This window comes from Scyliorhinus torazame, chromosome 17, assembly GCF_047496885.1.
Source record: "Scyliorhinus torazame isolate Kashiwa2021f chromosome 17, sScyTor2.1, whole genome shotgun sequence".
In the NCBI taxonomy this organism is placed as follows: domain Eukaryota; kingdom Metazoa; phylum Chordata; class Chondrichthyes; order Carcharhiniformes; family Scyliorhinidae; genus Scyliorhinus; species Scyliorhinus torazame.
In genome coordinates this window covers 182,975,123-182,993,152 of record NC_092723.1, presented here as the reverse complement: position 1 = coordinate 182,993,152, position 18,030 = coordinate 182,975,123, and the positions used below count along the sequence as shown (strand labels likewise).

Below are 18,030 nucleotides of genomic sequence, written 5' to 3'. Positions count from 1 at the left end.
ATCATCCCTCCGCACACAAAAGGAACATGTCCAGGCTTTGCATCTTTTTTGTATACATGGGGAACAACAGTTCCCGAATGCAATCGCTATGGCAATGCATTGACCAATCAGAACCGATTTGCCAATCAATCAGCATTGTTTTGTCATGCAGGATAAATTGTTGTTCCCTTTGAAATTTGACATTCTTGTGTCTGCCCTGGTGAGTGCAAGGTGAAAAGCTTCAACGGCATGATTATATTCAAGCTCAAGTTCTGGGCTTCCAACTGACTAAATCTTAAATATTCATGGCACAAAATATTTGGCAGCACAAAAGAGCACCTTAGAAAAAAAGGTAAAACCTAAAATGTCAAACAGGCACCAGAACATTGAACATAAACCCAGCGCACTGAATACAGTCACCTGTCGGTATTGTATCAGACCATGGGGATGAGGACAGATCCCTGTTGGGAACTGGGCCGGGATTCTCCCCTACCCGGCGGGGCGGGGGGTCCCGGCGGGATGGAGTGGTGTGAACCACTCCGGCGTCGGGCCGCCCCAAAGGTGCGGATTTCTCCACACCTTTAGGGGCCAAGCCCTCACCTTTAAGGGCCAAGCCCTCACTTTTAGGGGCCCAGCCCTCACCTTGAGGGGCTAGTCCCGCGCCGGAGGGGTTGGCGCGCCGCCGGCCGGCGGAAGTCCGCGCATGCACGTGAGCATCAGCAGCTGCTGACGTCATCCCCGCGCATGCGCGGGGGGGGGGGGGTCACCTCCGCGTCGGCCATCGAGGAGGCTGATGGCCGAGGCGGGGGGGGAAAGAGTGCCCCCACGGCACAGGCCCGCCCGCGGATCGTTGGGCCCCGATCGCGGGCCAGGCCACCGTGGGGGCACCCCCCGGGGCCAGATCGCCCCGCGCCACCCCCAGGACCCCGGAGCCCGCTCGCTCCGCCTGGTCCCGCTAGTAAGGGAGGTAGTTTAATTCCCCGGCGGGACCAGCATTACAGCAGCGGGACTTCGGCCCATCGCGGGCCGGAGAATCGCCAGGGGGCTGCCCGCCGACTGGCGCGGCGCGATTCCCGCCCCCGCCGAATCTCAGGTGCCGGAGAATTTGGCGGCCGGCGGGGGCAGGATTCACGCCGCCCCCTGGCGATTCTCCGACCCGGCGGGGGGGTTGGAGAATCCCGCCCCTCGTTCTGGTTGCTGTAGGAATTAGGAATGGTACAATCTGCCTCAGAATTTCTGGGCTCGGTGAAAAATCAGCTGGAATACTGCTGTTAATGGGGATTCCGTGATATTCTGCGTGAAGTATGGGTGCCTGGATATCAGGTATGGACAAAATGAGACTTTGTTGAAATATTTGAAATCCCAAATAAAGAATAGTCACTTGGGTAAGTTTGTGGGAAGTTACAGAGGCTGTACTTGACTACTTTGAGAGGTTAAGGAGTTCAATGGGAGAGGTGGACTCCATAATAAGATAATGAAAATCTCCGTAGTCCAAGTACCATTTTCTTGTTTCCTGTTTCTGACATCCTCATGTTCTAAATGTAATATCTTTATACAATATAACCACAGCAGAAACAACGGAGGGAATTTTTCAAGCCCATAGTTGACAGGATGGAAGATGGGAAGGCTGGCAAAATGGTGTGGTCAGGCATTGCGCATTCTTCACCATCTTTCTGCTGTCATACTATTTTGCAATTGGCAGTAAAAGTGGCAAATGAACCACCAGCCAGGTGGTAAATCCCCTGAAATGCCCTCTTCCCACCTCCATGGGACCTGCAGGTAAACCCTGCTGGTTTCCCACCAGGGATTGGGGATGGGCTTCCCCAGCACCAATGGTTAACCCCACGGCAATGGCATCAGAGGTCCTCAGAGACAACCCCTCTCCCACCTTGCCAGGCGTTACCTAACTGCCCCTAGTGCTCTCAGGCACCAGCCACTTGAGTTTAAGGGCACCCTCCTCAATGCGCCCTCCAAGTGCAGCTCCAGCAATGGCCACTGCTTCCAGTGGCACTGTTTGGCTGCTGGCCCTCTGATTGGCTGGCAAGCCACCGGCATCATTGGCTTGGCCACCACCAACAGAACGTTGCCCATGGTCCTGCTGCCCACTGAAGCAGTGCCACACTACCCCAACGCCGATCTCCTTAAAAACTCTGCCCAATAGTCCTTCCTGATGAAAGCTTCTTAAAAAGAAGCTAAGATGTTCTTGCAATGATTCAGTTAGTGTAATAGTGGTAATTGCAGACCAGGAACATTCCGGAGTCGATTCTTCGCTGAGTTCAATGATGAGCAGAAACTACACAATTGGCTTCAAGCGGAGGCGAGGACACGAGGGAGGTCTCCTGTATTTTAATCTCTACGCAGTGATCCCTGTTGGAAAATATTTTGCGTGGAGTTTGGAGGGAGCGAATAGTAGGCTCAGCAAATAAGAACATAAGAATTAGGAGCAAGAGTAGGCCATTCAGCCCCTCGAGCCTGCTCTTCCATGTGAGAGACCATGGTTGCTCTGATCACAGCCTGACCACTTTCCTGTCCCCACCCCATAGCCCTTGTCAATCAAAAATCTGTCACCTCAACCTTGAATATATTCAGCGAGCCACAGCCTCCCCGGGGAAGAAAATTCCAAAGACTAACAAACCTGTGAGAGATCCAAGACTTAAGTTGATCTTCAGTAACGGTGCTGAGTTACGTCTGGATACGGTGATATAGGCCCGAGGCTCTGCACTGGGAAGGTGGGATGAAAATATTGTTTATACGTTCATGGAGGAATTTTTAAAATTTAAAATTTTAAAATTCATTCGTGGTATGTGGGCTTCGGTGGCTTGGCCGGCATTTATTGTCCTTCCCTCATTGTCCTTGAGAAGCTGGTGGCCAGCCGCCGCCTTGTACCGCTGCAGTCCGTATGGTGTAGGTCCACTCACTGTGCGGTTAGGGAGACAGGATTGTGGCCCAGTTACAGTGAAGGAACAGCTGGAATGGATGGTTGGAGTGAGTATGTAGACATCCTTGGCAGCCATTTTGCACGTTGCTGCAGCAGATGCTCAGTTCCTGTTCTCCGTTTCAAACATAAAACTTTTATCAGATTTTCATCCCTGCTCACCTGCTTGGCTCCAAACTTAAATGGGAGAAGAGACATTCATTTGCTTTTCTTCAATCACACGCAAATGTAATAACCCTCAGGAGACCCGGAGGGTGACCCGGTTGACCTCCCAGAGGGGCTTGTGGAATATGAGCTTCCCGCTGATGGACAGAGGACAATCGGCTGGGGCTCTTAGAATGAATCCTTAAAAGCCGGCCCGGATTGGGACTGGCACGATCGGTTGTCCCGGTTGGGATATCTGTGCTGTACGCCATGTGGCGGCCTGTTCTTATGGTTGTAAATAAACCTCCATTTCGATTCACCTTCTCGAGTCTCCTACGTTTTTATGATATATGAAACGTGAGAAAGAGGAGCTGGAATGGACTAAAATCCCCGCCAATGTTCTGCCTCCATATTCCAAAAATCTGTCCATCCCAGCTGTCATAACTCCCTCGAGGACCACGGGAAAACCAGCGTTGATCTTCCCATGGGACTCGCATATAAGCGCTTCCCAGATCGGGGGCAGAGGCCATCCGCTGGCGCTCGTTATGTGTTGATATAAAAGCCGGCCCAAAGCGGGGCCTGGACAGACTAGTCCTCCCAGCAAGAATTGTACCAGGAGCGAGATGCCGCTTTACATGGAACTTTGTATATAGTTAAACTAAATTAATGATCAATTTTTGCCTCGGGTTCTCCAGCCTTCAATATATTCACTGCAGCAGCTACTGGGGTCCACTGTAGATATCCATGAGTCTGATGTTGAGTGGGCAGCTCCACACTCCATTTTGTTTTGGCAACAAACCTTCCATCACCCTGTGACGGAAGAATCTTAATATCTTGGTTAATTAAGGGGCAGGTTCATCATATAGTGACCCATAATATTCCCTGTTGCCGAGGTCAATGACTACTGTGCGTCTCATGTCGCGTCTTTATTGAACTATCATGGCTGCCGCCCCCCCAGGAATTCCGTCATGTTAGAGGTCACATGACAGTGGCAAGCAAGGTAGGACACTTAGTAATGATTGCATTTCAAAACCCAAACATCCACCCACTGTTCAATGGGAGGATCCAGTGCAGCTTAGGACATTTTGATGAAACAATGTGTATTGGAGGTATGCACGCAGTCTTCCTCAGATAGTAGAAACACTGGGTGCTTGGCTAAGAGTGAGCATGCCGAAGATTCAGCATGGTAGCATTGTGGATAGCACAATTGCTTCACAGCTCCAGGGTCCCAGGTTCGATTCCGGCTTGGGTCACTGTCTGTGCGGAGTCTGCACCTTCTCCCCGTGTCTGCGTGGGTTTCCTCCGGGTGCTCCGGTTTCCTCCCACAGCCCAAAGATGTGCAGGTTAGGTGGATTGGCCACGCTAAATTGCCCTTAGTGTCCAAAATTGCCCTTAGTGTTGGGTGGGGTTACTGCGTTATGGGGATGGGGTGGAGGTGTTGGCCTTGGGGGTGCTCTTTCCAAGAGCCAGTGCAGACTTGATGGGCCGAATGGCCTCCTTCTGCACTGTAAAATGTTTGAATTCTATGATAAATTACTCTACCTCAACATATCATTGTTGAAAAGGCTGATTTTATTTTAATAATTCATTGCAGGCTCATTTGTTGTATTTTAACTGTCACATTTCTGAAGGAACACTTTTTAAATAATGTGAAATGCATCTTATTATTTCGATGAAATCTGCTGGAAGTTTCACTTCCGTCACAAATGCCTCACGAAACAGCCGTGATTTCAGAGTGTTTTTTTGGCAGACTAACAAAGCTGATGAAATTCTCTGAGGACTCTTTGATGTGGTCTGTAGAAAGATTCTGCTTTAAAACTAAAGCGTTACTCCCGGAAAAAAATCCCAACAATGGTCGTATCAAGTACTTTGCGAGGGTAGCAACGTACGTCTCTATGTTCTAACATAATTGAATAGCAGTGAAGTCCTTGAGAAGCGCTTCTCAATGGCAAATCTCTTCGGCAGCATAGCTATGTCACCAAGGTAAAGTCTTGAAGAATTATAATCCTTTACTTAGGGAGAGGGCTCTGGAGCCACACCCATTTTGATCAGCTGTAAGCATTGAGAAAACCCTGTGTGACTGAAGAATCTGTTATTAGCCTTTTGGGTCCTCATTGTGTAGACCAGAAAAGGGAATGTGTGACTTACTCGATGTTCGCTGTCCTCGCTAGGCAAATAGAGGAGTCTGTGTGAAGTACATCCTGGTCAATGAGCTGTGAGAGACGATCACGCTGGTGGTTTATCTGTAAGAAGCCTGCGTGAGGAGTGATGCTGTGCTCCTGGTGAATCTCCGCAATTCCTCAGAGACTTTTGCAAGGGGGGTTATTTGCCGAGGCTGGTTTTCAGTGCAGTGCTGGAGGGACTGCTACACTCTTACAGGTGCCACCTGTCAAAGGGATGTTAAACCGGGAGCTAATCGGGTATCCTGGTCAATATTTATCCCATAGCCAGCATCAGGAAAACAGTGCGTGGCTCATTAGCTCAGTTGTCTGGACAGCTGGTTCGTGGTGTGGAGCAACGCCAACGACCCGCCTTCTCAACCTTGCCCCTTGCCTGAGATGTGGTGACCCTCAGGTTAAATCACCAGCAGTCAGCTCTCAAAGGGAGGGGGGGGGGGGGGGAGCAGCCTCTCGGACTGTGGAGACATTTTTTACATGCTGTTCATGGGATCTTTCTGTGTGAAAGTTGGCTGCCATGTTTACTACATTACAAACGTGACTACCCTGCAAACCCACATCATTGGGTGTCAAATATTGCGACATTTTCCTGTGCTAAGGCTGTTGTATAAACACAGGTTGTTGTTGTAAAGTCCCTTGCCGCTCCCTGAGGTGGTGGAAGGCACTATCTAAATGCAGGCTCTTTGTTAGTGGTGAAGCTGGACAGTTCCTGCAGGCTGACAACTTTGTTGTTAGTTTAATTGGGAAGTAGCTGCAATGGCGTCCTGATAATATCAAACACATTCTCTTACAAACTGCAACTGGAAAAGGCATTGCTTCTTTCTCTTGGTCCTTGTCTGGGACCTTTCCCAAGGCCAAACTGTCCAGAGTTGGTCAGTCTGTGGTGATGTCACTAATCAACGCTGGACAAAACTCTAGCCGATTTCTGCTCCGACAGTCAGGTCAACAATACCATTGACAAAGGTCCTGTCGCCCTCTTGACTGGTAATGGGGTATACATCAGGAAACTGTAAAGGAATGGGGAAAATAAAATGCCTTCGTGGGAATAAAAGAGTGTTCCAGAATGCCAATGATACTTTCCATATTCCTGATTTAATTTTGGACAGTGCAAACATCAACTAGCTAGGCAGATCATTTCTAAATCCTCTCCAACCCACTCCTTCTGAACTTCAGAAATTGGGGGCCACTTAACAGTGGAATTTGTCAATAACAACTGAATTATTTTAAGGCCGGTAAGCTCAGTAAATCTGCCTCGCCAATATGCAATTTGGAATGTTGTTGCATGCCTATTATTGGCACGCTATCTGTAAAAGGTTTCAGAGTGCCGAGATCGATAGGTCTCCAAGATGCCCTTTCTGCTTGTTAATTTCTCTAAGAAAAAGATACAGAGCAATACTCAACAAGCAGAATTTGGAAGCAGATATGGTAAACGTTAGTCAGTGTTTCCCAGAAAGTGGACCGAAGTTATATCTTCACATCCTTCATACGTTACCAATTCCAGACTATCTGGACAGACACTTAGCAAAACATGGTTTACCGAATCACCACCTCTCTCGTATCTTCCCCTCTGGAAATAGGTTATAGCTGTGTGGAGTTTGCACATTCTCCCCGTGTCTGCGTGGGTTTCACCCCCACAACCTGTGGTGCGCAGCCAGCGAGAAAAGAGAATTCCAACGGCCAGAGAATTCCGGCCATGGTCAAGATTCATCTGCCATGTAATATCGCAGCATTCCCATCCGGGAAAATCGTCCCCAACATTAAGCTCAACAAGAAATCAGATGATTAGATTTGAACTGGGTGCCCGTGAGGAAATTGGACTTTACCACTGGCGAACACAAAACAAGCTCATGGCTTCAGTCGGATAAAATGTGCATCCTTCAGACAGCTGAGTCCAAGGTTTCCAACTGCGACTAAATGTATTCCTGGGGGTTTCATCATATGACTCGCCCCCCCAAGCTGCAGCCATTATTCGGCTAACACAACACACCCCGGTGACGCACGGCCTTCCTACACCAATTGGAAAGCAAACAGACTCATTCCCCAATTGGATGATGTTTGATTCTCAACCTTTCCTCCCATTTTCAATATTTTTTATATCCGGTAAAAAAAAAGCTCAAAGCAAAATGCCAACAAAAAAAAATCTGTTTTAACATCCTGCTGATTTTTCTCCAGGGTCGCAAATAGCAGTGTCCTGGAGGTAGATCTTCAGTTCTTGGGAGACCCCAGTGAGCACTGTTCAGCATTGGTCTCCACAAACGTGGACCAGGAGGTCCACGGGAAGGTGGGTGGCCTTGCAATGCCGATGCCACCAGGGCATGTGACACTGCCAGGGTGTTCACGTGACACTGCCAGGGTGTTCACGTGACACTGCCAGGGTGTTCACGTGACACTGCCAGGGTGTTCACGTGACACTGCCAGGGTGTTCACGTGACACTGCCAGGGTGTTCACGTGACACTGCCAGGGTGTTCACGTGACACTGCCAGGGTGTTCACGTGACACTGCCAAACTGGCAGTTCCAAAGTGCCCAGTTGGCAACTTGCCCATGCCGGGGAAGGTACCCAGGCATTCCCTGCCCATACGAGGTGGGGCGAGGGGGGAAGGATCGAGGACCCCCTAATCAGTAAGTTTGGGTGTTGGGGAGGGGGTAGCGGTGGGTGGTCGAGTTGAGCTCCTCAATGCAGGGAATTAATGTAAGTGTGGACTCGGTGGGCCTTCCTCACCGAGGCCTCAAAAAGAAGAGTCCCGTTAAATAGCGAGGTTGTCCTTGGTACTGTGATCGTCGAGGAACATTCTGTTAAACGTGTCCACAACAGGACTCTGTTTTTCCCGGTAAATCACGCCCAGACTGTTCCCAATCACTCTGGACTTTCTGTGAAGGGCGCTGTACTTCGATCCTGCCAACCAAATCTGTTGGCCGCTGTGAGCGTAATGAATGACAGGCGCTGTTTGTTTTTGCCTCTGGCTCCCGAATCTGAGCCACTCTTGTTAGTTTTTAAAATTTATTTTTCCATGAATGTGGGCATCACTGGGCAGGGCCAGCATTTGTTGTCCTTCCCGAATTGCCCTTGAGCTCCGTAGCTTACTGAGCCATTTCGGAGGGCAGTTAGGAGTCAAATCACATTGCTGTGAGTCTGGAGTCACAGACAGGGCAGACTGAGGAAGGGTTTCCGAAGAAGACATGAGTGGACCAGATGGACTTTTACAATCGATGACAGTAAAATGGCCACAATTACTGAAACTAGCTTTAATATTCCAGCTTTATTGACAAATTCAAAATCGATCAGCTGTAGTGCAATTTGAACCCTTGTCCCAACAGCATTAGTCTGGGCCTCTGGATTACTCGTCCAGGGACAATACCATCACACTACCATCTCCCTCGAACACTTTTCCATGTTTAGGAATAGTGACCAACAAAAAATTGAAAGAAATGCTCAATACAATGTTCTGCAGGAGATACAGAAGTCTGAAAACACGCACAAATGACCCTCTTATGGACTGACCTCATTAACACTACACCCTGTATGCTTCATCCGATGCCGGTGCTTATGTAGTTACATTGTATACCTTGTGTTGCCCTATTATGTATTTTCTTTTATTCCCTTTTCTTCTCATGTACTTAATGATCTGCTCGCGGAAAAATACTTTTCACTGTACCTCGGTACACGTGACAATAAACAAATCCAATCCAATCCAATCCAATCCTGTTCACCTTATCTCCTTTCCTAACCTTCTATCTTATTGGCATCATTGGGATGTAAAAACAGCACATGAGCGGAAGACAATGAGGAGATTCAGAAACTGCTGTTACTCTGTACCAGCATTTCCCAAACTGGGCTCTGTGGAACCCCGGGGTCCACGGGACTCATCCAGCGTTTCCACACTGAATCCAGCAGGTTTAAATTCGAAAAACAAACTGTCCTTCCACTTTTCGAAGTCTTACAACACCAGGTTAAAGTCCAACAGGTTTGTTTCGATGTCACTAGCTTTCGGAGCGCTGCTCCTTCCTCAGGTGAATCATACATTCCACTTTTCATACTGCATTGACTTCTGATGCACTCGTCAGCCAATCAGAAGCCAGTGCACTGAGAGGCAAACCTCCGATTGGACGAGATGGAAATATCAGCATAGTCAATTTAAATACATAGGCAAAGCTGGGACCGAAGACAGCAAGGTGGGCGGCATCCAGGGGCGAGGGGGGCACAGGACCACATGTTCTGAGGGACGCCAGAGTGGGGGTGGGGCCCTGAGAGAGGCTGCACCACTGCACAAGCGAGTTGTGGAGGGTTGTAGGTGTCTGAGAGAGAGGTTTGTGTATGTGAGTATGTGAGAGAGGTGTGTGTGTGAGAGAGAGAGGTGAGTGTGTGTATGTGAGAGAGACAGAGGTGAGTGAGTGTGTGTGTGAGAGAGGTGAGTGTGTGTGTGAGATAGAGATGAGTGTGTGTGACAGAGAGATGAGTGAGTGTGTGATCGAGGTGAGTGAGTGTGTGAGAGCAAGGTGAGTGTGTGTGTAAATGAGAGAGATGGGTGTGTGTGAGTGAGAGATGGGTGTGTGTATGAGAGAGAGGTGTGTGTGTGTGGTTTGTGTGTGACAGAGAGGTGAGAGTGTGTGTGAGAGAGGTGTGTGTGTGTGAGAGGTGTGTGTGTGTGAGAGGTGAGTGTGTGTGAGCGAGAGAGGTGAGCATGTGTGTAAGAGAGGTGAGTGTGTGTATGTGAGAGAGAAATGAGTGAGTGTGTGTGAGAGAGAAATGAGTGAGTGTGTGTGAGAGAAAGAGATGAGTGTGTGTGAGGGAGAAGTGAGTGTGTGTGTGTGAGAGAGGTGTGTGTGAGAGAGGTGTGTGTGAGAGAGGTGTGTGTGAGAGAGGTGTAGGTGTGTGTGAGAGAGGTGTGTATGAGAGAGGTGTGTGTGAGAGGTGTGTGTGCGAGAGAGGTGAGTGTGCGTGTGCGAGAGATGAGTGTGTGTGTGTGTGTGAGAGAGGTGAATGTGTGTGTGTGAGAGAGGTGTGTGTGAGAGAGGTGAATATGTGTGTGTGAGAGAGGTGAATGCGTGAAAGAGACAGGTGTGTGTGAGTGCGTGAGATAGAGATGTGTGTGTATGTGAGAGTGTTTGTGTGTGAGAGAGATGAACATATGTGTGTGTGTGTGAGAGAGAGAGGTGTGTGTGTGTATATGAGAGTACCTAGTGTGCAATAATAATCCTTTTTTTTGTTGCTTTATTCTTCAGCATAATAAGAGTGTTTCTCAAGGGCTCCTTCAGTACTCTTGGGAGGTCAAACAGGATTCTGCATGAACAAGTTTGGGAAACCCTGTTGGAGACAGCCAAGCGGGTGTAACAGAGGGTTGTAATCTGGGAGCCCTCCGGCTGCTCATTGAGAATGGATAGAAGGTGTGAGGCACTACATGTGGCGAATAGCGGCGTCCAGTTTATCTAGACAGCCAATCAGACATCCCAGTGCAAATTCACATGTCCTGTGATATTGCGGACTAATTCCGTGAGTTTTCCTGACATGCAAAATTTGGCGGCGGTGTCATGGAAATGGGACAAAGTACAGCTCTTGTGAGAGCAAGGTTGTGAAATATTACCATGGTGATATTGCAGAGCTCTGGGTTTGCTCCATCCAGATTCCGCTCGCAGTCTGTGATGCTGCCACTGGGCACAACAGGTGAAATATAGTTACATTCCGGGGTACAGTCATCCATCACCTGGGCAAACAGAATCCATCAGTAAATACAATCTCCAAGCACCTCAAATCGGGTTAAAGATATTTGGTTGATTCTGGAAGCAATGCTAATGATGCTCCCAGCAGAGTGCCACAGCTAAAGGAATTCCAAACACCAAGCGGAATACTTAAACACACGTTCAATCCTCTTGGTAGAACAAACTCCTCAGAGCAGGAAAATAATAACAAATGGAACTGTTGCCTGGGGCGGTGCTATTATACCTGTGTGAGGTGTAAGAGGGAATATAGAGAGCAGCTACCTCGCAACACTTCTGCCAGATGTGTCTTTGAAGTATTGGCATGTTTAAGATCAAAAATTCCTTTACCAACAAAGGACTGCTAACACCATTATTTAGAATCCCTACAGTGCTGAAGGAGGCCATTCGGCCCATCACGTTTGCACCGAGTCTCTGAAAGCGCAATCTACCTAGGCCCACCCCTCACACCCTATCACCTAACCTGCACATTTTCAGACTTGGGGGAAAGCGGAGCACCCAGAGGAAACCCACGCAGACACGGGGAGAACGTGCAAACTCCACAAGGTCACGAACCCGGGTTCCTCGCACTGTGAGGCAGCAGTACTAACCACTGTCCACCATGTTCTATACGTTTTGAATATTCTGTTCCAAATGTCACATTTCAATTCTTCCCACAGGTTTGAATCACTGATAATTTTTTCCTTAATTTGGTTTATGTTAATATATTTGACTTTGAAACTGTTGATACTTCCTATAACATGAACAGGTTGATCACTCACACCATCGTTGTATCTCTCACCTTAAGTAAAGGCTTAATGATGGCTTACCTCAGAATCATACAATCCCTACAGTGCAGAAGGAGTCCATTCAGCCCATTGAGTCTGCATCAGCCCTTTGAAAGAGCACCCCATCGAGGACCATTCCCCCTACCCTATCCCGTAGCCCTATAACCGCACCTAATCTGCATGTCTCCAGACAGGGAGCATGCCTGCAAACCCATGCAAGTTGCTTGTGGTCTCTGGGGAAGTGGGGGATTTGGGGGAGGGGGGGATTTGAGGGGTGGTTGGGGAGTGTAGGAGGGCTCTCTCATGCAAAGGCACTCAATGACTGATTGTGGGAAACAGCATCAGGAAGGGGTGGGCCGGGGTTGCTGATCCACTACTGCCTTTGCTGCTGATCCACCTACACTCCCCCTACCCGTGAAACCCCTCCCACCACCACGTACCTCTGGCCTGCATTGACTGCGATCCCGGGCCACCGGTGAGTCTTGTCCTGGAACCGGCCACCGCCTTCCCAGCGGCGCTGGAGAGCAGAAGAGCCGCTGGCCTACGGTTGACCAGCAGCTCTCAGTGGGCGGTACCTCCTGACCCCAGGGTCCTCATCCCATGGAAGGCCCACCACTGGCCTGTTTGCTGCCTGATCGGCTCACTATTTGGCAGGACTTCAGAACAGCCCAAACCACCGCCCCCCCCCCCCCCCCCTCCTCCTAAACAACAAAAACCCAACCAACCGAGGCTCATTACCTTCATGTACAATCAAACCAAAAAGCACCCCCTTCCCCCCCGCCCAGGTAACCAACCAGCTGCAGCTCTCTCTCCCACTTTGCTCCCGTTAACCCACATAACTGCCAGCAGGGTGACCCCCACCTGGGGGAAAATCAAAGCTGTAACACAGCAAACATCCCCCTTACCCAGAACCAACTTTAATATCAAACATTTGAGGAAGGAAAAACATAAACCCACACCCAATCCCTCTCCCCCAAACATTTCCAACAATACAGGGGGAAACAATCAACACTCTGGTGTCACCAACAACATCATCCAATTCTGCTCCCGTCCATGCTTCTTTACAGAGTCATTCGCCTCCTCCTGTGTGCTGACATAATGATCCCTGACTCTGAACGTGACCCGAAGGTGAACCGGGTACACCACTCCAAAACGCACTTTGCTCTTGCAAAGAGCCGCATTGGCCAAGTTAATCCTTGTGCCATCGGTCTTGGCCTTCAATATCTTCTGACTCTCTGCCAACATCGGCACCTCTGCCTCCAAAAAGACAATCCAATCATTATGCTCCGTGACCGTCTCCTCCACCTTCTGATTCGTCGAGCCCTGCACCTCCAACCGTTGTTCCACCTTGTCCAAAGTTACACGAGTGGATGCCATCGCCACGTCAATCGCCTTCGCTAGGTCATCAGAGACCATTTGTCTCTGTTTCTTAATCTCATCCCTTACGAACGCCATCATCTTCTCAGTTGTCCCCTGAGATGGCAACGAAGGCCCAGAATACGCCGCCATTTTCTCCCCTCCTGCGACACGAGGGCTTTCCAAGTCAGATGAGGACCCCTTATTCAACTTGTTCCTCATATTATACCCCCCCCCCCCCCAGACATCACACGCTGGGGGGGAGTGGGGGGAAGGGGGGTGGTGAAATCCCAAATGACACCACTTCTCTTCCCAAACAACACCCATTAAACGGGCAAAAAGGGCCAAATACCGAATCCACAAGCGGGAGCCACCTTATGTGCGACCGGTCAACCGTTCACGTCATGGCCGCCACCAAAGGTCCCACAAAATCATTTTGAACATTAATCTCATCCAGTGCAAATCAGGTTTCCGCAATCTTCTATGCTGGTCCAAAACTGGGCAGCACGGTAGCATTGTGGATAGCACAATTGCTTCACAGCTCCAGGGTCCCAGGTTCGATTCCCGGCTTGGGTCACTGTCTGTGTGGAGTCTGCACAGCCTCCCCGTGTGTGCGTGGGTTTCCTCCGGGTGCTCCGGTTTCCTCCCATAGTCCAAAGGTGTGCAGGTTAGATGGATTGGCCATGATAAATTGCCCTTAGTGTCCAAAATTGCCCTTAGTGGTGGGTGGGGTTGCTGGGTTATGGGGATAGGGTGGAGGTGTTGACCTTGGGTAGGGTGCTCTTTCCAAGAGCCGGTGCAGATTCGATGGGCCGATTGGCCTCCTTCTGCACTGTAAATTCTGAAATTCTATGAAAACTCACCATTCTGGAAGCCCGCATGCCCACCGATCTGGCCGTTACCCCGGATCACAGTAATCATCATTGTGCATTACTGCTAATTGTATTTGTTTTCAGCCTCTGAGGAATTTCCGAACATTAAGCTGGTTCCTTCCAGTGTGAGGGTACTAATGTTTCAAAAAACCTTCGAGTAGACATTTATAAAGAACCAATTTAACGAGTAAGGAATTCTGTACAGTGATCTTTAGTCATTTAAAATAAGTGTTACTCACAAGTGAACGAAAATGGGTATTTTTTGTAAAAGGCCCATTTTCGGCCATTTTCACCAGGTTATTATTCCAATATGACATGGAATATTTTGTAACTTTTTAAAAAGTTGTCTTCTGAAATGTTGCCCAGTTACACTAGATAGTGACAGATAGCAGACTGAGTCTAAGTGGAAGCTTGAGAAAAATAAAAGACTTTGTAAAACTTGGCACAATTTCGGCTCAGTTTGTACCTGGAAGGCCAAATGCATCCAAATTTGGAATTCTTCCCCTGTATGTTTTGCCGCTGTGGCAGAGGCAAGTGGGTATTTATTTTAGAAGCTGAGCAATGGTGTCAATGGTGACACAGGGTGTCACATAGTGAGCAGGTTTCACAATGGAAATGGGATCATGCACTTTATTTGGGCAAAGGTGAATGATTCTATTAACTGGAACAGGCTGGTATAAAATGGCAATCAAGTTCAATGAAAATACTAACCTTATATCCCTCCATGATATGTTAGAGCTGATTGACACTGTTGCTTGTTGAAATCAACTACGCTGCTTTGCTCCTGACCAGTCCACTAGCCTCTGTAAAGTTGATCCCTCCAAAATACCTGTATCCTAACTAGCATCAAAGTCCCATCAACGCATCACCCCTGATCTCATTAATCTACATTGATTCCTTGATTTCAGAATTCCCATCCTTGGTTTCCAAACCATCCTTGCCCCTCCCTTCTCCATAACATCCTCCAACCCTACATCTCTCCCAGATGTTGCACTCTTCTCACTCTGGCCTTCTGCGCATCGCTGATGGCCAGAGTGCTCCACCACCAGCAGCCAACCCTCCAGATGTTCAAAGGTCTAAGCCCTGGAATTCCGTCCCTAAACCTCTCCAACTTTGGAGGCCTGATTTGAACTCGCTCAAAGCGCATTCACTGAGTTCAAACCAGCTCCTCTAACTCTCTACCTGCCTCTCCTCGAGTCTCTCCTTCCACCAAGATTTTGGCTGTTTACATTAATATCTGTTCATGTGGTTTGGTATCAAATTTTGTCTCATAACGCGCCTGCGAAACATTTTACTGAGTTACGGATATAAATGGAAACCGTTGTCAATAAGATTGAGTGAAATTATATTCTGTTTCAGAACCGTAATGATGAGTGAATTCAAATGTAGTTTTCTAGAATGTGTGACCAATTCTTATTTCTCCTTTTCTTCATTTTTCCCAGCGGATAAGGCAAATGACGACTTCTTTTCCAAGCGTCAGCACTTTGCTGAGCTAGCAGCGAAAGGGACCCTCCCACTGCATCCAGTCCAGATGTCGCTGGACCACGAGGGCCTCGCTCACAGCTCAGCCACCTACCCCAAGCTCACTGGGCAGAGGAACAAAATGACCAAGATGCACACACATCCGTTGGTCTTCGATGCAGACTACAAAACCTGGGACACAAACGACACAGCAGTCCGACGGCAGGCCTATGCTAACAAGAGGCCCTGCACAGTGGGTCCCCTGGCTGAGAAAGCCAGTGCCCAGCCGCAGCTTTACATGGCACAGCAGCCATACTTTGTAACCAACAGCAAAACAGAAGTGACAGTGTGATGATGTTCATCAGTTTATTTTCTAAAAAGAAAGGAATCAGTCATTCCAAGAACCACCTGACTGAGAACTGAACCATTTTGAAATGGATTTGCATTGTTGGCTAATGCAACTGGGCTATGGAACTAAAGTCTGAATAATGAGCAATACACATGAAGGTTTAATAATGATGGATTTTGTGTTCATGTTTCAAAAAAAAAACACTAAAAAAAACAAAAAAATTATGATTTTCTTTAGAAACAGATGTTCGATATTTCACTTTGCAGGAACACAACTGGGTTTGCAGTCATTGAAGGGTATTGAGACAAGGAGCCACTTGTGTGAATGGTTATACACAGAGGGGAGCATGGTTTCCGTAGCTTTATAACTTCCTCAACACATTTGGCAAAGGGAGCGTGTGGATAAAGCAGACCTTAAACGGGGAGTTATTTGGCAAGCTTGCTGGTACTTGGCCACCCTTCATCTCACTACGGGGAGGCTGGGTAAACGTAGATTGTGCCTTCGCTATGGATAACAATGCTGTTCGCTTACAGAGTGGTTGGCAATCCCGCATTCTCTCCATCTCTCTTCCAATCTCTGTTGCTCTTGCGTTCTGTATTCTGCGACAGGAAAATGGTCAAGCTAGGCCAACAAGATGGGACGCAATAGTTGGCACCATCCCCATATCGGTGAAGTAGATCTCGTTGGACTTTTCCTCACAATTAATTGATGCTATGGCCTCTCTCAGAAGATCTTGAGGGTGAAAATCAGAAAATAAAGAGGGAAAAGAAATAAACATTCACTGCATTTTATCTGAAAGGAATCAGAAACTATGTTTGACTCCTACCGCCAATTTTTGTATTGAGTATAAAGGAAGCAAATGCATTTTTTCTAATACTGATTGCACATTTGGTCTCCACAAGCAGCTAATGATAATCTTCAGTGTTGGGAATAACTTGTTTCTGCTTTGCACCTCACGTATTCTCGGTTGAACAGGATTTCCTGTGTCCAATTGCTGACTGGATGTTACAATTACAGAAGATGGGGCTCTGACAGCAGAGTGTACAGTTCAGGAATCTGTTCTCCGATGAGTTAGGCTTATTTATCATCAAATCTCAGCATGACATTTTAAATTGCCATTATGTATGAAGTATATACGTCTTTTGTATTTTATTACCCACATAACCAGTTATATTCATTGGCCCTATGGAATGACCTTTAGACTACAGGTTTTTAATAGCAGCAAAAAAAACATTTTAATTCATTTTTCGATGTACCACTGTGCATATGTAACACATATTCTTGGCTTTAGCATCTCACGACGGAATGTAATCCCCCTTTTAATGCATCTGCTGCATTCTGCTGCCTCAGTTGAAAGGTTAGGGAGCAGAGCTTCATTCCAGCCTCGAGACACTGGATGGCAAATGTGGCAGCAGCGTTTCTATTTCCCAGTTTGGATAGGCTGCTGTGCCCTGTCGGTGAAGCTGCACCAAAACAGTCAGCAAAGTGTCTTTTGTTGGTTGATGCAGGGGGCGATTTCAGTAGCCAGCGGGCGCGGGAGATTTACTGGTGCTGCCTCCCTCTCTCGGAAACAGGTCTCTCATCAATCAGCTGAGAATTTCAGCATGAGTGTCAACGTGGCACAACATGGGTACTGCACCCATCCAGACTGGCAATTGGAATGCCCCACACCACGTCCAGGTTTGCGCTTCACTTTAACATATCACTGGCTCGCTAGGGGGACGATTGGCATGTAATGGGTTCAGCGTCCCTGGGTGGGTGGGTGGGGGGGGCAAACGGTGTGTGTAATGGGTCCAGAGTTCTTGGGCAGGGCAGGGGGAGATCGGGGCACATGTTTGTGAGTGGCAGGCAGCAATGAGGAATGGACCAGCCAACGTGGGAGACACTTAACCGCCTGGCAGAACCACTTTGGTCTATCAAAACAGTGAGGCGACCTTTGCCGGGCAGTTACGGGTAGGCAGCAAGCGTTGATTGTGCCAGTCATGTCCACAACCCAAGTTTATTGTTCCAAAATAAAAAGTGGGAAGGGACAGAGTAGGGGGAGGCCATTTGATAATTGCCTCCCAGCGCATAAGACAGTCCTTCCTGTACACATGGAGGTTTCAAACATGAGCAAGTACTTGGAGGACAAAGTTATCTAAAGAATGCAGCATGTAACCAAGCTGAGCTGCACACGGTCGCTGTACTAATGCTGTTACTGTGAGAGGAACAGGAACAGGCGTGGACCCTACAGTCCCTCAAACCTGCACTGAAATTCAATAAGATTATAGCTGATC

At 48.2% G+C, this 18,030-nt stretch overlaps 1 protein-coding gene across 1 annotated transcript in view; it reads left to right on the top strand.

Annotated features, from left to right (window-relative positions):
- shisa9a (shisa family member 9a) overlaps nt 1-17,499 on the top strand; it is a 339,858-nt gene extending 322,359 nt beyond the window's left edge. The window contains exon 4 of the mRNA XM_072481802.1: nt 15,387-17,499. Within this exon, the coding sequence (XP_072337903.1) occupies nt 15,387-15,757 (371 nt within the window). The 3' untranslated portion in view covers nt 15,758-17,499. The remainder of the gene's footprint in view (nt 1-15,386) is intronic.
- The last annotated feature ends 531 nt before the right edge of the window (nt 17,500-18,030 follow it).